The sequence below is a fragment of the Festucalex cinctus genome, chromosome 14, assembly GCF_051991245.1.
Source record: "Festucalex cinctus isolate MCC-2025b chromosome 14, RoL_Fcin_1.0, whole genome shotgun sequence".
In the NCBI taxonomy this organism is placed as follows: domain Eukaryota; kingdom Metazoa; phylum Chordata; class Actinopteri; order Syngnathiformes; family Syngnathidae; genus Festucalex; species Festucalex cinctus.
Window position 1 is genome coordinate 6,991,234 of NC_135424.1, and position 23,725 is coordinate 7,014,958.

Below are 23,725 nucleotides of genomic sequence, written 5' to 3' on the forward strand. Positions count from 1 at the left end.
CAAGACCTGTTTTGTGTCCTTGCTAGATACCACAGACAGTGAGCTACAAAGAAGTGTTGATTAGAATTCTCCCACCCCCTGAGCTACAGTTGTCTATCGTGTGTGCACATCACCTGCAGCTTGGCGTTCTGAGTCTGCAGCGTGGTGTTGTTTTCCTGCAGAGAGGCGGTCTGTCTCTGCACGGCCACGATCTGGGCCTGCAGGTTGGAACTCTGCGTCTCCAGTTGTTTGAGCTGGCTCCTCAGGGCCGCCTTCTCTGCCTGCAGCGTGGCATTCTAGAAGGAGGGTTGAAAAACAAATACAAATGAATAACTAGAGAATGTGAATGCTGAAGAGCCCACACTTGAACTGAAATGCTGTGGAATTATTTGAATTGCTGAAAATTTCAAAACGCTGAACTACAGTGCCCATATAAGGAGAATTACTCAAATGTTAAGATACACCAATATGTAAATGTGAGAATTTTAGAAATGTGAACATTTTGTCTTAATGTGTCCTAAATGAGCAGCAGTGAATAGTTTGATGTTGGAATGGTTTAAGTAACACCGCTAATGTTTACAGAGGCTGACTCACATTCCGCTCCACCTCGATGAGTCTATCCTTGACCTTGAGGAGCTCCCTGGTGGCTTCGTGGCTCTCCTTTTCCCATTTGTTGACCGCCTGGGGGTCCTCCGCACCTCTAGAGGGCGAGCTCTGCACCATCCTCTCCTCCTCCTCCCTTTGACGCAGAGCCTCGTAGTTCTTTTTCACCTGAGAACAAAGCATACAAGGTGCATGAAGAAACATTTTTTTGTGTGTGTGTGTCTGGATCCTTACGGTCTTGAGTTCCTGGCGAAGCTGTTGGTTCAGGTTGGACGACTCCTGCAATCTGGCCTCAAGGGCGGCGATCTTTTCCTCCTTGATCTCCAATGAGGACTTCAGCGTTGACTCCAGCTTGCTTTCTAGGAGCTTAAACCTGGGAAATAGAGACAGTGGATTTACTTCACAAATTCAAAAGTAGCGCACTACAGTATATAAAATAAAATAAATAAATTATTCCTTACAGATTCCTTCCATTCTTAACAAGACAGTGAGCTAGTTTACAACTGATGCTTCCCCACAGTGTGAACAACTGTGTAATTATATGGCACCTAAATCTAAATCGGGCCACAGGCCTGATTTATTTAGACTCCCAGTTGCACTACCCGAGTTGAGAGACCGAGTTCTAAGAGAGTTTTTGGATACCTGTCGTCCGAGTCCTCGTCGAGCAGCAGCCTCTCCTTGTTCAGTCCGATCTTTTCCAGCTCATGTGTCAGTTTTTCCAGGTCGTTGTTGGTCTGCTGAGTGCGCAGCTTTTCGCTTACCAACTCCTAATCAAAAACACAGGGGGGGATTTGTTTAATTTTACTCCTCCAAAAAAGGCCATTTCTTCATCTTTTCCCACAAACCTCTCTGAGTGTGATGAGGGTCCTCTTATCAATGGTGCCTTGTTTGACCAGTTCCTTGTTCTCCCTTTCCAGGTCTTTGACCCGCGTGCATGAGTCACGGAAAAAGATCATCTCCTTGCCCATGGTGCGGTTCTCCTTCTCCAGGGCAGAGATTCGCTGGTTGCTGTCATCCAGCTTGGAGTCGCGGATCTCGGCCTGCTGCCTCAGTCGTTTATTCTCCTTCTCCAGGAGCTTCTTGTCCTTTTCCAGTTGGGAGCTCTCCTGCTCTAGCGACTTGTTCTGGAACCATGATAGTAGAGGGGTTAAAAATGTAACTTCTATTATCATTTGGGATTTATTTCTCCACCCACCTCCTGTTCCAACTGCTCCAAGCGTTTGCTGGAGATCTTGAGCTCCTCCAGATTGCGTTGGAGTGTTTGGTTCTCGGACTCCACCTCCTGAAGCTCGGCCTCCAGCTGCTGGATCTTCTTGCTGCTATTCTCTAGCGCCTTCTGCAAGCGCTGGTTTTCCGTGTCCAGGCCTTGGTAGCTCACCTAGGGTGATGGGAGCGGTCAGAGTAGGACATCAAAAACAAAGCTCACTGACAGTGATAAGTCAGAGGCATCATTAAAAGTAAAACTGGTGGAATGGTTTGGTGGTAAAGACTCACCTCTAATCTCTCTGTCTTCTTGGAGGTGGCTTTGAGAAGCTCCAGGCTGCGCTTGAGCTGGCTCCTCTCGCTCTCCAGCTCCCTGTTCTCGGCCTCCAGCTGAACGGCCTTGGCCCCGGCTGAGCGGAAGCTCTCAGCTGAGCGCCGCACCTCCAGGTTCTCTTGCTCAAGCTGTGAGTTCTCCTTCTCCAGTGCCTCCAGCTGGAAGGCCATGTTCTTCAGACCGTCCAGCTTCTTCTTGAGGCGCCGGCTCTCAGCCTCCAGGTCAGCGTTCTCCTTCTCCAACACAGACACCTACAAGTGGAATAAATAGAGAGGATTGTTACATAAGTATAACTTATTTTTGAACTTTTTTTATGTTTTGAAAAAAATAAAATGAAAATAAATAAATAAAATTTAACCTCATCTGCCAGTTTGTCCAGTAAAAGCAAACAAGCAAAGTGACCCTGGAGCACCAAAGAACCAACCTTCTCGCAGGTGATTCCCAGACTGGCCACTTTTTTCTGCAGACTCTCATTGTCGCGCTCCAGTTTCTGTATCAGGATCTCCAACTCCTCCGCTCTCTCGCCTTTCTCTTTCAAGGTCTCAAGTTCTTTTCCTGCAGACAAACAGCCGCCGTGTTGATCCGACAGAGGAAAAGAAAACACACACACACACGAGAAAGTGCTGGTCGAGACGTATGCTCACTCAGCTGTTTCCGTTCAAACTCCATCTTGTTGAGCTTGCCCGTGGTCTCACAGATGGACTCGTGGAGGATGCGGTTCTCCTTTTCTACGTCCTTGACGCGAGCCTCGGCGCCGACCTGGCTGCGCTGGCGCAGGGATGACACCGTCTGGCTTAGGTGCTTGTTCTCCTGCTCTAGACCCTTCAGCTGCAGAGACAACACAGATCAACAGATTCATGCAACATACAAGTACTAGAGATGATTTTTCACTTCAGGACAGAGGAATAGTCCCACAGAAAACATAATAGGTAAAGGACAGGAAGTCTATTATTGTTAGTGTTTTCATCGTTTAATAATTCACACTACAAACTGTTACTACTGCGCTTGTCAGTAGTTGTGACTGTACTACATAGTTGTCTGCATCCTTTCATTACTGAAAATGAAGAAAACTATTTCCATAAATAAAATAAACAAATACAACTACTTCACTTTTTGAGAAATAAGACTATTGATGACACTTTCAGTAAATACCTTTTGCTGGCGTAAAGAAGACAAACTATTGATATTGCACTTTCCTAAAAAGAAGGAAATTCATGTGTACTTTCTTATAAAAAAGAAATGATGTGACATTTTCATAAAAATAACACGATGTTAAACTTCCCTAATGAGACAAAAACCTGACATGGCATTTTCCTAAAAAGACAAACCATCAATGTGCCACTTTACTGGGGAGGGTAAAAAAAAACAAAAAAAAAACTATTGATGTACTTTCCTAAAAAGACAAATTATTGAAGTTTTACTTCCCCTAAAAAGAATAAACAAGTGATGTGTCACTTTCCTAAAATGACCTAAAACAAAGACAAGCTATTTATGTTGCACTTTCCAAAGAAGAAGAAAATAAGACTGATGTGACACGTCACTAAAAATAAGACTAATAACATATATTCCTAAGAAGACAAACTATTGATGTTGTACTTTACTAAATGTGAAAAATGATTAATTGCACCAATTAAATGTCTGGAAGGGCTGGTACGTAGTGAAAAACTCATAACAAAGTAGTAAATGGCAGTCAAGGCCTTAAAATAACCTTAACTAACAAAAAGCTAGCACGTTTTCCAAAGGTTTTGTGCTCTGAGAGATAACCAGGGACATAATGTGGTAGTACTCTGGCCAGTGGAAAATAAATTTGCTTCATAGCAGACGGGAGGTTTAAAAAAAAAAAAGAAAAAAAAAGAAAAGAAAAAGAAAAACATTCCCACTTGGAGAGCACAAGGGACGGCATCAAAAAGCCCCAGCCACACAAAAACATGGCCAAATAATTGTAGCTTATATAGTCTTAAGTGTCTCTGTGTGACTTTAAAAGACAAAGTTGCACTAGAACGGACTATAGCTGCCATTATTAGCATTCACACCAAACTCATTTTAGTTGAAACGTGTTATTTGTTTGATTATTCTCAGATATTACTAATTTTTTTGGAGGCAAGAACACAGAGGCACACACTTTTCCATTTGTAGCGCCGATCGTTACAACCTCCCAGAGAGATTTGACTACAGTAATCTTGCCATGTAGCATGCGGCGTCTTCTGCGCCGTGTTCCATCAATCAAAGACGTGAACTAATCGAAGGTGTCACATTTGGGTTGAACCACCACAGATTCCCCGTGGACCCCTGACAGTGAATCAGAGCGTCTGCATCTAGGCCACGCAGTACATACAGACAGCTCCTCTTACAAAATGCACTGTCATCGCTCGCTTTCGGTAAATAGGAATCACGCACATTTCCCCAAGTGGCTTCTTAGAGGAAAAAAAAAAAAAGAACGTTCAAATGAATGTTTTGTTTGTGTGTTAGTCGTGTGACGCATATTCCCAAAGGAGGAATGTCACACTGTCACGTTTGGTACAATGATTGCCTCGTGTGATCAAGTAAATCACATGATCCATTGAGGGCATTTCTGCACAAAATGGAGGTCATTCCAGTTAAACCTAAATTTTGGTCAGGTTTAAAGTGTCATGCTGATGACGATTGTGATCTGGTACCTGTCTCTCGGAGTTTTCCCGCAGTGTTTCCAGTGTCTTCTCCAGCAAGGCCTTCTCCTTCATCAGGTCCGTGCTCAGAGATTCGGCGCTGCGGAGCGACTCTTTCTCGGTTGCCAGTTCACTTTCCAGATGCTCCAGCTAGTTAGATCCGCATTGAGGATAATAATGAATTAATATTTTGTAGATTTGATTGTTTATAAATTTTGTCTTTTATCCCCAAAATTGAAAACAAAACAATGCAAATTGTAAAGTAAAAATGATAAATACAAAAATGTGTATTTATATAATAATAAAATAGTATTACCAATGCAACTTGTAACTCGTGAAGAAAAACTATAAGATATGTAAATATGGCTGAATTATTGTATTATACTGTAGTGTTATTTAGGTGTACAGTAACTAGATAAGCTGTTGCTGAATTTCCTCTATTTTGATGCCACTATCACTGTGGTCCACATTGTGTGCATGAACATGTTTTTATCTTAAGAACGGAGACACAAAATTAGACAGATTATTTTCTCTGAACACTACATGCATTAAAACATTTTAAGCACTGCTGCTAAAGACATCAATGCACCCTGATATAAAAGTCTCGCTTTTGTGTGGGAAGAACAACATTGTAGGGGTGGCACGGCGCCGGCCCTCTGGAGGCGCATCTCCGTGCAAGGAGGCTCCTCTGGGCGAGGGGCGTTGAGAATGTCACTGAGAGGGAAAAGAAAAGGCAAAGCCAGGCTGGTGGGGGATTTACAGCTTTGCTTTCATGCTCCTTTTCTTCCCCTCTCCAAATAATTTCTGCTCTTTTCTCTCTGGTACGTCTGTTGGTGTGGGAAAATTGTTGAGGAAAAGCCATTGGGGGGGGATGTACTTGAATCAGAGTGAGATGAGCAATTTTTGTTTAGTAACTTGAGAATGAACTAGAATCTTAACAAATCACTGGCTCAAGAACAGAGCCCTGATGTGCCCCTCCCCAAGGAATAATAATATCGCTCACTTTCTGGTTGAGTCTCTGGTTCTCCTGGCTGATTTTGCCCTGTTTCGTAACTGAGTCCGAAGCAGTGCCTCCTCTGAGCTCCTCCACCGTCTTCAGCAACGTCTGGTTGTCCTTCTCCAACTTTAGCAGACGACTGGATGTCAGCTCGTTAACTTCTTCGCCGAGGGACTTCTGAGGGGCTGAGGCAGCAACGAACAGATTATTAAATGCAGCTTTGTGATTTTTTTTTCCCTCAAGTTAAGCATATAAGCAATTCAAAATTAATTTCCCGGAATGGGCTCCTCTTCTAAGACAAAGCCCCATGGTGTAACATCCAAGGTGTTTAAAGCTTTTAAATGCTATTTCAACAAACTAAACAACAAATTGTTATCCAGATCCCTGGCTAGTTAAACCTCTTAACAGATTTAATAACTCAAAAGAACAGATTATCTTCCAGGGGCCATTGAATATTAATTACAAGACTTTAGCCAAGAGTCAAGGCAGAGCCGTTGGAAGGATGCCAGGATGTTTGTGGTTCTTCTTACCCTCAGTCAGCTCTGGTGTTTTGGACAGTTGCTCCAGCTCCCAGCCCAGGTGTAAGGACTCATCCATGCTCTGTTTCTGGGCCATTTCAAGCACCAGGTTTTCCTCCAACAGCTCCTCCATTCGCTTACGATCTAGATCTCGCTCCTGGTGGAAAGAGCTTTCATTTTAGAAGTTCTGAAACAACAATTTCCACATTTGTCTCACCATCTCCAGATCGTGGATTTTGGATTTCAGATGCAGATTCTCCTTCTCCAGGTGATGCAGTTTGTCAGATCGGCATCTACTGGCATCCAGCTGCTCCTCCAGCATGGTTTTGGTCTCCAGCAGGACCTGATTGTCCTCCTTCAGCTCCTACAGCAAAAACACAACAAAACTAATTTCAGTTTAAAAAGCAACCGATTTGCTCGCAGGCCTTTACAGGGCAAATATCTTCTATGTACATTAACTTGTGCTAGTTTTGATCAAATACACAAACTAATGACAAGCAATTTAAATTTGGAATGAGCAGTCTTGATCCTCATCTTGTTTTCAGTAATGATTTAAACTACCGCACCTCCACTCTGGCCTTGTAGAACTCAATGTCGTGGAGTCTCTCCTTGTAGCGACACAGCTCGCTCTCCAGCTTGTCCACGCGGATGGCTTTCTCCCGGAGGGCGTCCAGCTCATCGCGGTATGCCCGGGCCGAACGAGCATCTGACAGGAGCTGGTAGCTCTAAACAGGTTGAAAGACAAATTAGATACACAAATGTAAATTATTCCATTTTTAATTACGTAACCAGAGATTGGTTATGTTCTGCAGTTTTGGTAAGCAACAATGCTCCAACTGACTATTTGAGGGAGGCATTTATCTTTTCTTAAGTGGTCAACAGTGTCCAGTGGAGTCCTCTGCCTTGACCTCCTTTCACCTCAGTTGGCTGCCACTGTCAACCAAAAGCAGCGTGAGGTTGCCGCTCCAAGCTAAAGATGGTGCCAATTATAGTCATTGCTAACAAGCTAGAGCCAATTAAGAGCCACAGAGATAACGCACACGAGTAGTAGGAGGTGTCTTACTACGTTGTGTTACACTCACCTCCTGCTGAATCCTCTTGAGCTCCACCTCCATGTTCTCCAGCTCCTGCCGTGTGTCCAGAAGCTGCTCGCTCTTTTCTTCCCTGGAATAGCACCAAAGTAGCATAAGGTCTATACTGTATGTACTACTGTAGTAATCCATTGTTTCACCAGAATGTATTTGCCATGGAGGAATTTCGAGGCCTTTGAACTTATCATTCCACAATATCCAGAAAATTCCAAAAGATGGCAGCCATTGCAACGTGAAAATAAAATTGTACTAGTGAAGCTCTACACACACACCATAATAGCATACATAATATACGTAATATCCCGGGAAATATGCAGTAGTGCATGTGCATATTTCCCAGCCGTCTTGACCTGAATTTGACTCCGACTACTTCCAACAAGCGCCGTCTGCCTAGCATCATACTCGACAAAACGACAGTTACAACTCCAAGATAAACAGCAACTGACATGCAAATGTGTCTGCAGCTTCACGACAACTCAATAAGGTAATGGCATCTTTCATGGAGATCACTTCATGCATTTCTGTTTTCATTTAAGCAGTTATCCCCTCCCCCAAATCACAAACACCTTTCAGATCCTGCCTTGCAGATTAGCTGCAGGCTCATGTTTTGCATGCAGCTGGTTGGGCTGCTAACGGTTTAACATGCCTTGCATCTGAGCAAACAGTTGTGTGCGCTGCTATATTTGAAAACTCCTTAGTGACATGCTTTATTCCTTTATTATAACTAAGATATGGTCACCATTTAACCCTGAGCAGCTAAATGCTACGGTATGTCCACCAATCATCCTTATGACGCTAGTTGTGCCTGTTAGTAGCTAAATGCTACCCAACCCCTTTATCTTGCAGTTTGTGACAATACCATAGCAACCAACAAACAGCAACCAATGAGCTTGGCTTCTATTCTCAGCTCTTCTTCCAAGGAAAGTGTGGCGCCTGCAGTGATGGAGCGCCACAACAAACGAGTCCAGTTTCCCTTGAGGAGACTTGTAATCCATTTTAGCATTTAACGCAAGTGGAACAAAAACAATCTCATTAAAAGTACTACAGAGTCTTGTCCAGGCATCATGACGCCAACCGTCAGTGCACCAGCCCCTCTATTTTGAAAAAGAACCTAACGTACTGAATGTGCAACAGTGAAATACTTCCCCACTGAAATGAAAGTAAACGGAAGCTCTATAATTCATTGAAAGACCATATATACTTTATGAGAGTGGCTTCACTTATTTGGGCATCCGGGGTATAAAGTGGTGGTCCCCTCTGAGCTCTGCACTATATATGAAAATGGTAATTTTTATTATTAATGTTCATATAAGTCTATTCTGCGTGAATCAGGAAGTAGATAAATCTTAGCTAGCTTGCTGGCTGGTTGTTTGATTGGCCATTTGAGCCACCATGGTATAAATAGTAGTCAGACAAATTCAAGTTAGAACTCATTGAATTAAACTCACCATAATTACACCATGTATTTAATTCAATTCATTTATTCTTTTTACTATTAATTTGTGGTAGCCATTAGTAAGATGGATAGTGGGATCTAATAATGTACAGTACCAAAATAAATAAATAAATCAAAACAGCATCGTCTATTTTGCATGAATTAGGAAGTAGCAGAATATCAGCTATTCAGTTGCAATAATGGTAGCCGACAGTCCATCACAGAATCAAAATTCCACCATCCATTGTACATGTACAGGAAGTCACTTCTAAATGAGGCAGGAAATGTAGATAATTATGACCTAACTAGTAGTTAGTCAATTCACAGTGGCCACGTGAGTCATTATTGCAGAATAGCACAGTCTGTGTCGCATGAAACAGGAAGTAGCAAAATATTAGCTAAGTAGTTAATACAGAAACAAAATGGCCACTCACAGTTCCTGACGCAGACGTCTGATCTTTGCTTTGGCATCAGCCAGCTCCACAGAGAGGTGCTGTCTGCTTTCTGTCCTCCTCATGCTGGGGGAGCCGTTGGGCGACTGGGCCGGACCGGCACCCAGCGGGGACAGCTGAATACAGTCCCTCTCTTGTGTCAGCTCCACAATGGTCTGGACCACAGTAGAGAAAAGTCAAAGTTGGCACAAATTAATCTAACAAATCTTTAGGGAAAAACAAAACAAAACAGGACACTATTACAGCATAATGGCGTCCCCCACACACAAAAAAAACAATCCATTTTGATCCTCAGGCTGTGACAGGAAATGGACTTTTAATTGAGAACTTCTGGATAGCACACTGATAATCTGGAGGCGATTACATACACACACACACACCCACAGAGCTTTTGTATCAGGCGTAGGCATCTGCACTCTATGGCTGGAAACAGAACTGATGCATGAATGCGAAGAAAAACACACACGCAGACACTAATAGTTCATCCATGAGACAGTTAACAGTTTGCAGCCTTTTCCTTCCTGAGGCCACTTGCTTGTGGTAAACTTTCCACGCAACTCAACATGGCGACATCCATTCTACATGAACCAGGGTGTAGCAAAATGTTTTCATCTACTAGTTGTGTCTATTAGCTGATAAATTCTACCCTATGTCCATATTCAAGTCAATAATTGTGTATGTTAGCAGCTAAAGTCGCTACTTTTGTCAGTCATCAGCTAAATAGCTACACAGCCCGACAGTTAATAAGTTAGTGAATTTGAAACGGATGCACTCTGAGTCACTATTCCAGTTATTGGACAGTTTGAAACAAAAACACCAAATCATCCTCTACTCTAAAATACATGGTAAGAAGGAAGCAACACTAACTTATCATATCTCCTTCCTTACCTCCAGCTGTGTGTCCCTGTCGTCCACCACGTGTTTGAGATGGAAGGCCAAGTTCCTAGACAGACTCGCCAGGTCCTCGGCGGGCAGCTCCCCACTTTCCAACCACTGCAGGTCCACCACATTCTCTTGGTTGTGTGTCACCTTGAAATCACACTCTTAACATCAGTGAGAAGATGGCGGGAAGGCCGTGGGGGGGATTGATTGTGAGGGATGCTCACCTCTTGAATGTGAGATGCAATGGCAGCTTTGGTGTCGAAATCCAGAGTCTGGATGCGTTCGATGTAATCTTCCTTTTTCTCGCACTAGAGGCAGAACCAATGGTTTTATTTGGTTAACGAAAAATTTTGCTTGACGTTATCTGCGATCTAACAGGCACCTGATTTAGAATTAAATTAGTGGCTGTGGGACAACTCTGCAAGTATAAAATTGTATTTCCTCTATTATATGGAATTACACAATATTTAATTCTTACATTGATGTCAATAATTGTGTCTTACCTGAACAGCACAGCCCAGAAGTAGCAGCAGTAGTTTCTTCATCTCCTCCAGACCTCGCTCTAAAGAAAATAAACAGAGAGAAATGTTCTTGAAGAAACCATTTTTCAGGAGCAGAAATAATGTCTCTGGGTCAATTTGACCCAGGGCGCTATTACTGAATGAACAAAACAAAAAAAAAAAAGTGTAAAAAATGGAGGGGGCGGGGAAATAAAAAATATCCCCAAAACAATTTGCATCTTATTGTAAAATAAATATTAGTTTTAAATTTATATTAATTTTTCAGTTCGCTCTAGAGGGCCGATCCACCCATCAAATTACGGTTTACGACTACTTCGTTTTTGACGTCTTCCACAGCGAGAAGACAGAACGAACTTTCAAACAACTGTCAGCAAGCTATACAGGCCTCAACTCATCTGCTGGATTTCAACCAGGTGTTAAGTCTACTCTGTACGTGTGTATCACAGTGAGTAAGTGCAAGATGTCTACCCTGTTGTTGTGGGTTTAGAGTTGTGAAACAGTGATTTATGTGCACGTGCAACATTGACAATCAGGCGAAAAAGAAGGTCATTAACCTCTGACTTTACCCTTTTGAACACAAGAAATAAGATGGGAACAAAAGCGGCAATGCATTGCTCACTAGTCACTTTGTAAAGCCTCAACAAGATTAATTCATTTAAAGGCATAAAAAAAGGTGACAAATTCATTAAATAATACACTCACTTGGACCACTTCATTAGGGACACGACACCAAGGTACACTCTGTCCAGGGTGGACCTTCACCAAGGCTAAACAAGGGGAGGTGGGGATATGTGTGTGTGTTTTTTTTTTCTGTGGTTTTAAAAATTGTACTCACAGGGTTTTTCCATGCCGCAACAACAAGGAATTCTCCCTGATGTGTGTACACTCCTGGCAGACAATAAGGCACTCTAAAATGGCCATGCCAACAAACTATCCGAGGGTTGTAGGCCTAACTGGCCCTGGATAAATCACTGAGGGGAAAGCCGGACCCCAAAGTGGATGGTGACATTTTAGCTGGGCCCCTCCCATACAACAAAACAGGAACACACAAATATCTGTATTCACAAACAGTATTTTAAAAAAGTACAGTTCACATCTTGAATATCATTCGGTTATGCGGGTATATTTAATTCAACGGCCCACAAGTGTTAAGTAGCAAATGAGTGTGCACGGGGACTTTTGCAGGGCCCAGATGTGTTGATGGCTGACAAAAAAAAAAAAAGTCAATTCTCTCTGGTGCACAGCTTAGTGGGAACTTCTATTAGCGCCGTCGCTTCAAGACGGGTAGCGGATTTAGCTCGGCAGCAAGGTAGGCGAAGATAAGCAAGCAGCATGCTAGGACAAATAATGGATGGCGAGGCCCAGAGAGAGGAGAAAGAGAGAGCAAGGAGACGCTGCAGGAGGGAGAGATGAAAGGCAGCCAGACAAAGAAAGCAAACAAGGATGCGCGGATGGACAGAAGGTTGAAAATAGACTGGTAGCACATCCATTCTTGATTTATCCATCATCCCTCCTTCCTTCCTTCTGAATCATCTCTCGCTTCTTCACGCCGCTTCCTCTCCTCTGCCGGCTTGATCTTCAAGGACACTGACTCACCCTGTCTGTCTTTCAAGCGTAGCTATTATGACAACTCGTGAGCTATCGCTATAAATGCCTCGTCTGCCGGGATGAATACAGTCACTCAGGACTGCATGACTTGCATGTGTGGGGTTGCTTTGCCTGGAATCAATCATTCAATGAGCCCCAGTGTGAGGCATTATGTTGATTAGTCAAATTGTGATGACAAAATCCATCAAAACTCTATACAACTCAGACATATCACAGATAGGCAGCTAATTAGTAAATATTTAGTCCGTTCCGTTGTTTAATGTCACACGTGATTGTTGCGCAGCCAGCCACTCTGGAGACCCAACTATTTGTATATACGCAATTTAAGTCACTTTTTAAAATTATAAATCCATTTTAAGTATTCAAATGCAGAGTTCAGGCAGGCTTTGGTTCAAGCTTGTGTCAGCTGTCAGTGATCAACAGTTGTCTTCTCACAAGTGCATTTGTCATTCACAATTTTCTTTTCATGTTCAATTAATTTTGAACACAAACATTACAGTGTTTCACAACTCCACAATAGTCACTTCATAACAGATATTACTTTTGGGTGTCCATACAAATAAAACAAAAACAACATTGACAGTCAGTAAAAAAAACATGAGACAAATGACTTTTACGACCACACAAAGGAGGCACTGTGCATGCCTGTTGACATTTGCATGCAAGCACGCCCATCAAAACGACACGCACAAGCCAAGCGCAGGCTTCGTCGGGAGCCTTTGGGTGGCACAGTAAGATCCCACAGTTGGGGAGGCACACCTCCCCCTACCATCACCAACAAGAGTATAATAAAACCCACATGTTCAATGACTTTCAGTTGGCAGCCAGCGGCCCTGACTGTGTGTGCTCCCAGTGGCTTGTTGAATTGACTGAAGAAAAAAAAAAAAAAAAAGAAGCAGAATTTGGCTTAAATCTTTCTGCTTTAGTCTGCTTGCTCCAAGCAAACTCTATTTTAAAATCTGTGTTCCAGATAAAAATTTACTCAGTAATGGCATGTGACACAAAAACAATGGCTTGAACCTCACAGCAAAACTAAGCTCATGTCATGTGAGATGCGAGATGTGAGACAGTACTACGGGAAGCTATAAAATCCGCTGCATTAGCCACAGCAAGTGATGCTAGCCGGGTGGGGGGTGGGGCATTTGGCGACAACCTCATTTCTTGTGTTTAGTAATGGCTACTCTAAATGCTTTTATTTCAATCAGCCGTTTAAGAGAAAGAACCTGAAAAACAGATGAGCATCGCACAGTCAACTGTTTACAATATTCAGGACAGCAGCTCTCATTATTCCAACAATAAACAAATAAGCCAGTCATACTTCGGCGCAGACGCCGGTGGCAGCCTCTTATTGTTCATTTATTTACCCTTGGCGGCTGCGTTTAAATTAAAGCCGCGGGGGCAGAAAGGCGATGAAAGAGCTGAAGTGATAGCAAAAGCGGCAGTGAAAGCAAGATAAAGTCGACAGAGTGAGGAATCCAAGGAGTTTGCACAGCTTAAAGAGGACACAATAGGGAAATTTTAGTTCATAATTGCTTTCATAGAAATACCCATCAAGTGTGAAATTATAAGTACAGTAAAATGTTTTATCTGCCGGTTTCTGAAAATATGCAAGCTCTTCTGAATTTTGAGAATTGTGTAAGTCATCTAAGTTACACAGTACCACCCACCCTTAGGATGTTTTTTTTTTTTTCTTCTTCTTCTTCTTCCCCATGACTAGACTGCTATTGGCTGGGTGAAGATTTGCCATTTTCAATATATGATCAAAAACATTATAGGAAAACACAAACACTATGGGAAAATGAAAAGTAGGTCTGCAGTGTTAGCAAGATTAGCATTAGATTTTGATAAGTGGCAGGTACTCGGATGAAGTGCTGTCTCCATCAGTGAAAATGTCAATGTCATCTTCATGAGGGCTCACTTATCTCTCCTAGCTCAGCAGCACTCAAAACTGGTGCAATTGCAACGCGATTAAAAACATCACTAGAGCTCACAATTGCTTTTGCTGCTAATTGAGACTTTGAGGACATTCTGCTTTCAGGATCTAAAACCAAGACTGGAAACAAAGAGGAGCCCTGATTCTTCCGCCATCCATCTTATAATGAGCGCAGTTTTAAGTCCACCACTACTGCTCATTATCGTCCCTTCTCAAGGTCACACCCCAATATCAAGTAGCAGATTTGGGCCGCCACGGAGGTCAAACCGATCACTATTATGTCAGTGTGAAATTTAAACACTTTAGACCGCGGAGCTTTGAGACGTATCCAATGTCAAATCCCCAGGTTCAGTGGGTCAAAGCTACAAAAATGTTTTATTTTCTCCAGTCCAGCCTCCTTTGTCATCTTATATGAAGCACCAGAGCAGGCAGCTTAATTACTGATGCACTGGGTGGGGGTGAGGGGGCAATGAATCAAAAAAACATCTCGAAGTCAGAGGGAAAATTCATTTGAGACATCAAAGCAGCGGAAAAATGAGAGCCGGTTTATTTGTGCATTGTAGTGAAGCGATGAGAGAGAAGCCGCATAAAAATTGCTTGTGACCGCTGAGTGAACTCCAAGCCTCTAAAATTCTACCCCCTCCCCCAGTGGGTTGATCTGAGATGAAGTCGTGTTATATGTAGAGGACTTACCGGTGAGAGGGCTCCGGCCCAGAATCAGCACATTGGGTAGGGGCATCATCACCAGCTGCTGGAGTGTCTCCTGTCGTGGAGAAAAATCCAAGGTCAGAGGTTGCTTTCGTACACATACTAAGAAGCTTGGGTTCAAATGCCCTGGCAATAGTGAGACAAGAGAATCCTTAGTGGAAGTTAATGAAAATGCACAGGCTGACTTCATGTACCCTGCTTTTACTATTGGAAAAAAAAAAAAAATACAATTTAGGATTGCTGGCCTGATCGTTCACTGATCAGATTGGGGATAATCGTGCCTTTGTCATCTTTAATCAGAACTTCAGAAGCATGGGGGAAAAAAAATGCTTTACTTAAAGCAGTTGGTATGAGTACAGTATGTCAGTGTAATATCATCACCAATGCATGCCATTGTGAGTGTAAAGCCTGAGGCATGTGGAGCTCATATTATATGTAGGTGATAGACAGCAGAATTAACAGCATCAATCCCCTGCAGTGTTAAAACTGTGTGCGTACTAGTGAAATTCATATGGGTTAAATTGCTGGTGTGAGTTTTCTGCCACAGGCCTCCCCATCATTCACATGTCAATCAAGTAAATTCAAAGGAAACCATTAGATGACGCACACACACAATTACTACACTGTCCGGTTGACCGCCACATCCTTCCAAACTATACACATGTGGGTCAGAACCTTCCTCTTGTCCATTCAAGTCAACTGAAGGAGGGTTAATCCCAGGTCAGGATAATTCAAACAGGAAATGGGTGGGAACACATGAAAAGGAGTGGAGGGCTACTTCCTGCCAGATCGACACACATTCGCAAACATGGAGGACAACCGCAAAACGTAGATGCAACTTTCTTCAGTTCTTCAGGTAGATGGTCAGCTAATTTGAATATTTCATGTCAGAAAGAAGTTTGATCTCCACCTCCTGTTGTAACCATCTGCTATATACATATTGCATTACCTCACTGGGGGGCAGGAGCACACGTGAGGTACTGAGATGAGTGAGGGGGGGAAAAAAATAAAAAAATAAATAAATAAATAAATAAAAAAATAAAAATAAAAAAACACTCCTTGTTCAAATTATGTGAAAAGATAGCGTTTGGAGCACAGCAGTGACACTGGTGTTGCTGAGTTAGAAACATAAAGTAAACAACTGTTCAAAAGGTTTTTATACAATAGACTACTTGCCATGAAAAACTAATTGTCTTGAAAAAAAAAAAAAAAACGGACCTGAAATGCCATAAAATTGACATTGTTTCCTGATGACAGTCTTTAGTCACCTTATAAGTGGCTTTTGTTGGGCCCACGTATACAGTACATGTCACTGTTCCTTCCTGCCATTGAAATGCATTGGCAACCTTTTGCAAACACACATACACACACACACACACACACACACACACACACGCACACGCAAATACACTCGTCACTCGGTTAGTGTCTAAAACACTTCCTGGCTTTAGGACTTGACATGGGGACGGAAATAAAACAAAAATAACAAAAAAAACAGATGATTGCATAAGAGAAGTGGAACTCTGTGCCCCACTTACATTCAAGCGACAGATGGACGGCGACAATCTGGCATGAGAATGCAGTGATACTACTGCACTCTTTTTAGCATCTTGGCAACCTCTGAATTGTTGTATGGTCAGAATTGAACTCCATGACCACAGAGTGGGGAAAAAGCAGATGGGGGAAAAAAAAAATAAATCTATAAAATCAATGTACAGTACGGTCATAGGAGCTATATTTGTGTTAGTGATGAAGTGCCAATGCGGTGAGTGAAATAACAATACATGTCTTTTACTGTCTTCACAGGGTTTCATATGTGCTTTGCAGTTTTAGCCTCTGGGCCCAACAAATAGCCTGGCAACTGCACTTGGCATTGGCCTCGCAGTAGAGGGGGCGGGGTGGAGAGAAAAATAATTAAAAAAAATAAAGTTTTACCTATTAGTTTACAATTTTAAAATTCCAAAACACACAAATGAATGGAGTGAGGTTCATGTGACTGGTGCAATAGAGTGCTTTGCTCTCAAGGTATTTTCAACATTTTTCTTGTAATTACTATCTAGCATTATTATAAAAATATTCTCAAAATATTTTATGACTGAATATTTTAATGATGCACTTCTTTACATAATCACTAGTCGGAACTTTCATACACCACCTGCACTAATGTTGTCCCTACACAGTTGTGCTTCAAAGAAAACGCTGAGTCAGAGCTGAGAGGAGAAAGCTGCGACCGGACCTTTTTGGGTTTGCCAACCACCACCTGTCCCATGCCTGTTAGCGCCAACATAAAAAGTCCCACCTGTTCACTTCAATACCATCATGCGTTTGCTGCGCAAGTGGTACACTTTAGCCTGTCGGACCCTGCCCTGCACGCCACCAAAATTGAGCTGAAGACACTAGACACGACTAGAGTACTAGTATATAGTCAAACCTTTGTGTGATCTTTTGATCCGATGATTTCTGCTAAATGTCAGGCTCAGCATCAAGTCAGACTGAATTCGCAACACATTCCGTTAACATTGGCCATGGAATTGATTACAAAGTTTAAATACTTTTGAGTTTTGTTTACTGCGATAAATGATGGCAGTGCCACAGCCACAATTTATTTAATGAGCTTTTAACATCTTTGTGAGACCCTAGTAAGTATAAGTAGCTCAGAAAATGCATGGATGAATGTGGCTTTGTAATAAGAATTTTATATTTGATATAGAGCAGTGATTTTATATATTAAATGAATACAAGATATTTCATAATCCTTTGCTATAGTGTGTCTTTAATGAGATTCATGGTTTTGGAAGCCGTTTTTCTTCTATGGGCTTTGGGCAACAAATTCTGCCTAACAACAGGAAGATATGATCTCAAAGTCTCAAGGACCCCTACATAAAAGTGAACAGGAAGTCATCCACTTTGGTTTGAAGCAGCCATTCTGAGCGAATTCCAGGACTTCAACCAATGAATTTGCCCAAACGAGATTCAATCGAAAGCATCCAAGTATCCTAGAAAGAAGGGTTCTGCTAATTACTGCCTAACATTTTGAGCTGTGCCTTTTAAAATAGTTTATTTTACACCACATCCAATCAGAGCGCACACTGAAGTTTGTTTTCTATTAAGTAGCCTTCATAAGTAGTAGGTGCACAAAGTGCATTTTTTTCAAGTGGATAGTTCTAAGTACTTAAGGAACACCACAAACGTCCGATGGGGTTGATTTGTATTGATGAAATGTCTAATACATCTCCTGATGCAGCACCTTCACAACTCGTCCGGTGCATTTGCAACGTGAAGGCAGGCAGGAAGGAATAAAACGCTTTGAGGATTAGCAGCGGGCTAATACGACAGCTAAAACACAGCTGCCTAATATTCCTCTCAGATTATCCGGGGCGCGGGTTTAGCGGTTCTCATGCATAAAACATGGACACTGCGGGAGGAAGAAAGAACGGGAGAAGCGAGGGTGTCATGGCGATGCACTGCTAATACCAAAAAGGCAAGCATGTGTGCACACGCCGTCCTTACGTCTTCCTTCGCATGGGATGTGTTTGGAATCATTCACTCTTTCCATACTCTTGAATCGTCAACTATATTGTTCACTCGTCAAATGAAATACTTCGGGAACTGCGGTTAATTAGATGACAATGATGTCGCATAAACAATGTCAGCTGGTGTTATGTCCATGGCAAACTCCTGAAAAGTCTGTTCCCCTCCAAAAAGGCGACTTGACGACTTTTCAGGACACAGTGAGGGATACATAAGGGCACTACTGTACTGTATTTACGAGAGAACCTATACTTGCTGCACTACAAAGTGGCAAATTCACTATAGAGGGCACTACCTGTATATAGTGGCTATGAAGCCATAGTGTCGATTAAACACATGGTAGTGAGCTGCAAAGAAAAATAGAGGGGTGAGAAGGAAGAGGAGGGGGAGGATGAAGTCTTGATTCCATCACCCACAGAAAGCACGACCTCCCCCCCGCCTCCCCCTTCCACATTCCCTCCCCCTCCATGCAGACTATATAGTTCCGTGTTATTGATTCCAATAAGAATCACAGTCCATCCGCTGTGGCTCATCTTCCATCCCACAGAGACGTTTAGACACATTGATGGAGAGGCGTGTTGGGTCAAGGGGGACATATGACAACACACTAGCGCTGACTGACTCGCTTGATTTACGGTCGGCATAATAGCAAATAATAAACACGGCGAGCCAATCACACATATTGTCAGGCGTCATCTTGTCTGACAACCTTTTGAGGGGGCAAGCTATTTATGTGTGAGGATGCGGGGATGCTCTTTTGTCTCTGCAGACAAAAACACATAAAATCTATGAACAGAAGTAGAACAGGGATTCCCGTACTGTGGTGCGTTTGTGGATAGTATGAGTTTTTCAAAAAGTAAGAGTTCTACTGGTTCATTTACTGGAATCCTGTGATCTCATCATCTGATTCTGGTAGGCAGTTGATATTTGATTGATTCACATTTGAATAATATTTTCTATATTTTTGTCATAAAAATTGAAGCTGTGAGCAGAAATGAAGAGGCACTTGCAGGCAATTTTTCATGGCAAATCCTCAAAATAATTAAACTTGCCATAACCCGCCCATTTTATCTGGCATAGACAATTTAGCATCTTCAGGTTGAGGGTTATTAAGGGTGCGAATTTCTTTGTAGGCACAACAAGGAATTCATCTGTAAATGCCACTTCAAGCCAAAATGTCTGACTTATTAGTAAAGGGTCCTAAAAACTGTGTGTGTCTGGTCAAGAGAGCTGCGAGCCATAAGATGTGGCAATCATTACGTTGACAAATGGATCTTGCTAATGTGGCATCTTGATTATACACAGCAAACTGGATCAAGATATGACCTTGCATGTGTGTCAGTGGACAGGTTCTCCACTGTTTCTGTCTGCGTTACACATATACTGACACCCCCACACCTTTCCGCCCACTTCCGCTAACGGCGTATAGCTTTAACAGGAGGGCTAATTGTGCTGCTTCTCGTGTGTGTGCCTGAACCCTTAAAAGCATGAATCACACCCATTCTGCAGCCCCACAGAGCTCCGTTGCCATAGAAACGGGGGTGAGAAGACCGGGAGTATAAGCTCTGCGTGCTCTAATACATACGGTACAGTGCAATACAATACATGTGCAAACACACACACACACGCACATCTCTCTGGGGTACTTCTCTCTGCAAACTCCATCACCACCAACAAAGGGAAGAAAGGAACTTCCTCTTTTTGTACACGCAAACACACACTTCCACGGAGAACCCACTTGACGCCTGATCTAACAATCACTACAGAAAAAAGCAGGGTTGCTGTTGGACGCACAACAAAGAACCAAGATGGGGAAAGGACATATGATAGAAAATGTCATTTTTATTGCTTGTATACAAAGAGTCTGAGTCTACAAGAGAGTCTGTGGAGTGCTTGTCCACTAAGCAGGTGTGAAATTAAACAACCAAATATATTTTTAACAAGCTGCCTATTTCTAAAAATGTGCTCGTGAACAAATTATTCTGAATTAGGCATAAATTATGACATCACAAGTTGACTTCGACCAAATAAATTCACTGGGGGAAGATCTGCCATTTTCAAGCATCTACAACAGAATACACTACCATGTCAAAATCTAAGTAGAGATGCACCGGGTTAGTGTTAGCTTCTGATAAGCGGCACATAAAGTCAGGCGTGAGTCATTGACAAGTGTCAAGTGAATTATAGTGGATGAAGTGCTGCCTGTATGAGCGAAAATGCTTTTACTGTCAACTGTATTCCACATTACGAACATTAATAGTTTTTCATATTTACATCAGACCCCCTTATGTTTAAGTGCACGAATGAATAAAGTTGACAGGTGTGGTAGGTGTGTCCGCCGGAAAAGAGCAGCAGGCTCCAGATGGAGCAGAGTTGATGTTCTCTGTGAGGAGGAGGTGAAAACGAGCAGTTAGCAGCACATTTCTTTTGTTCTCTGGCGATATCTATCAGCCAAAGAGCTTTTTATTATATCCTCCCTCCGCACCCCTCAAGGCTGAACAAGCTGCTGCTCAAAAAAGGTGGAGGAGGCAGGTGGACTGGGGGAATCCTGATACCATCCGCCCGCCCACTCACCCCCTCCTCATCATTACCCCTTCTGGGCTCTCCTTTTTCACACTAAAGTTGCTGCGGCGTTCTCCCTTATCTACTCCATCAGATAGTAATTATGTAAATCTAGTCGTATCAAGGTACATTTGGCTATCAGCAAAAAGCAGAACAAAAACACACGCATAGAGTACCATCACGAACATAAGCTAAGGCAGAAGTGAAGTCATAATTACAGTAAATATTGTATACAAATTAGGGGTGTCAGTCCATTCAAATTTTAAATCGTAATTAATCGCATGACTTCAATAGTTAACTCACGGTTAATCAAAAATTATATATCTATTCTAAATGTACAATAAATATTTTTTTTTCTTCTAAGTTTTCATATTCTTGTTAACATAAAAGTGGAAAAAAAATGTTAAATAGAAATATGGCTGCAGGTTTTAGTCATTGATTCAGTAATTTCATAATTCATAAAACTTTAAAATTAAAAAGATGTACTGTAAAAAAAACAAAAAAACAACAACAAAAAAACTAGTATGATATTGATTTGTATTGTGGTCATTTTCTGCCACTAGATGGTAAAATTCTGCAATTGGCTGGCAACCAGTTCAGGGTGTACCCCGTCTACTGCCCGAAGCTGGCTGGGATAGGCTCCAGCACCCCGGCAACCCTTGTAAGGAGTAAGCGGTTAAGAAGATGGATGGATAGATGGCATAATTGCATTTGTAAGAGTGACAGATCAGTGCATTTTTCTTTTCATATTAAGAGCTATCTAATCTTTAACATCTGTAAGTAACTTGTGAAATTCTGCAAAATTGTGAAATACAACTTGACCCACAAATATATGCATTTTTATTACATTTATTATTGCTAAATTTTGACGTGGACGTGTCTGCTTGCGTTGCGACTGGAATTCCCCCAGTACAGGTTTTCCAAGTAAGGGGCAGTCATTAAATCGGGCGTTTAAAAAAATTAGTGGTGTTAAAGGAACTCTAATAAAAATCACTTGTAGGCAATAAATCTTAAACCAATGCCTAACTACCGGTTATAGAGCGCGACTTCTTGTATTACATGACTACATATTAGTGCATTGTGCATCATTTGCAACCTCAATATTTGTACCACCGTAAACCGAAGACCCCTGTAGTCGTGTTGACAAACAGCTCAATTCAATTTGTCCTCCATGGAGCAAATCCCATTGTTACCCCAAATGCCGAGCGAGCGTCTGAGGCGCCGCACAGCTTGCCGCATCATCATCAATAGCAACATTGGTGAGGAGCACGTGAGCGTGCGTGACAACGCGCACATTTGCCCTGCGGCACGCGAGCACATGCCCTAATAAACCGATTTACTGGTGAGGCGCCGAAAGAAGCGAGTCAGCGTGGGGGAATTCCAAGCTTGCTTGGAATATGTATACATGTTGTGAGCGAGTTCATATAAAAATAACTGCTGGTGACTAAAAGCAGCGATAACAAGGTTGTAATTTAGTCACAACCATTCATGCAGTGCAGAGCTACTGTACGGTGCGTGAAGGGAATGTAAGGGAGAGTTGTTTCCTTTTTCTTCCTCCCCCAAACGAGAACAGAGCATCTTTGTGAGGTCAGTAAGCTATGGCAGACCTTATTGCGTGCGTCAGCTAGCACTTAAGTCGCTTGACACACCTGCAGGGAAAAATATTTGGGAGAGAAATTATAGCAGGATGAATGTTGTGTTTCATAGAGAAGCAACAGCATAGGGATGATAACTGGACTGCTACATAGTAGTGGGTAGGTTGGAGTAATGTTGCATATTGGTTTGATGAATGCATCATGTACCTGGAACTTGTAGTTCCTCATACTGTTTCGAGTTCCCTTCTCAGAAAATAATGCTTCACAGAATCCGCAAATCACTGTCAGCCTTTCTTCCGGGAGCCATCCATCTTATAGCATGATGGAAATTTCAAATCAAAACAGTGAGTTCTTAGTAGTCATCCAATCATGATCGTTCAGCTCTCCAGTTTCCACACAAAAGTTCCCAAACGTTTCAAAACCGTTATTATTAACCGAACCAAAGTAATCACAAAACAATAAAATACAAGAGCCAACTGTTCTAATATTACAGATCTAAACAAACAACAAACACAGCATGCTGGAATGTAGCAACGTGTCACAGGACCCCGACTTGAAGAAATAATAGGAAGGGATTCATGAGAGAAGCCACAAAAAAGAAGACAAGAATGCAGTTCAGCTGGCCAGAGCTGCATAATCGCTCGCCCCCGGAAAAAGTCAAAACCGAGGCCGCTAAATTAAAATGTGGCCCAGTGTATATTTGGCCCAGACACTGAAAAGAGAAGAAACCTTCACTCTGCAGCTCAAACACGACTATGTAAGGTTGTAGGGAGGTGGAAATGGAGCTTTCTTGGTAATATGATCACATCTGGTTGAAAATGATCTGTTCACCATACTCTTAAATCAAAGCGTGGAGAAGCCCGTCTAGACGAAGCCCTCCTACGCAATGTGCTCAAAAGGAACCTAAAAACTGTAAACCAACATATGCACTAATGCCGCTTTTTCCCAATGTGGGAACATACAAAAATCACGCTGCATGAATGCAACAGTTTGAACGATGGATGGGGCTTTTGTATTGACTTTGGTAAGGGAGACATTTTTATGTGAGAAAAGAATGAGGGCAGCAAGAAAACACAGTTGCAACCAAGTGGAGACTGTGCAGTGTAGTACTGAAGCTAACATTAGCCT

General features: G+C 42.3%; 1 protein-coding gene across 8 annotated transcripts in view; it reads right to left on the bottom strand.

Moving 5' to 3' along the window:
• The window catches only part of ccdc88ab (coiled-coil domain containing 88Ab), a 53,025-nt gene that overhangs the window by 16,149 nt on the left and 13,151 nt on the right, over positions 1-23,725 (bottom strand). For all 8 annotated transcript variants that reach the window (XR_013278331.1, XM_077494706.1, XM_077494712.1 and 5 more), the window contains exons 4-23: positions 14,895-14,964; positions 10,643-10,701; positions 10,364-10,447; positions 10,146-10,286; positions 9,240-9,412; positions 7,362-7,443; positions 6,846-7,004; positions 6,497-6,643; positions 6,292-6,436; positions 5,768-5,946; positions 4,777-4,914; positions 2,764-2,947; positions 2,544-2,674; positions 2,077-2,370; positions 1,778-1,960; positions 1,428-1,706; positions 1,225-1,349; positions 817-955; positions 574-750; positions 114-275 (exon numbers count right to left, since the gene is read on the bottom strand). Coding sequence is in view for 7 of the 8 variants with exons in the window: in XM_077494706.1 (XP_077350832.1) it covers positions 114-275; positions 574-750; positions 817-955; positions 1,225-1,349; positions 1,428-1,706; positions 1,778-1,960; positions 2,077-2,370; positions 2,544-2,674; positions 2,764-2,947; positions 4,777-4,914; positions 5,768-5,946; positions 6,292-6,436; positions 6,497-6,643; positions 6,846-7,004; positions 7,362-7,443; positions 9,240-9,412; positions 10,146-10,286; positions 10,364-10,447; positions 10,643-10,701; positions 14,895-14,964 (3,051 nt within the window). In the remaining variant the exon portion in view is untranslated. The remainder of the gene's footprint in view (positions 1-113; positions 276-573; positions 751-816; positions 956-1,224; positions 1,350-1,427; positions 1,707-1,777; positions 1,961-2,076; positions 2,371-2,543; positions 2,675-2,763; positions 2,948-4,776; positions 4,915-5,767; positions 5,947-6,291; positions 6,437-6,496; positions 6,644-6,845; positions 7,005-7,361; positions 7,444-9,239; positions 9,413-10,145; positions 10,287-10,363; positions 10,448-10,642; positions 10,702-14,894; positions 14,965-23,725) is intronic.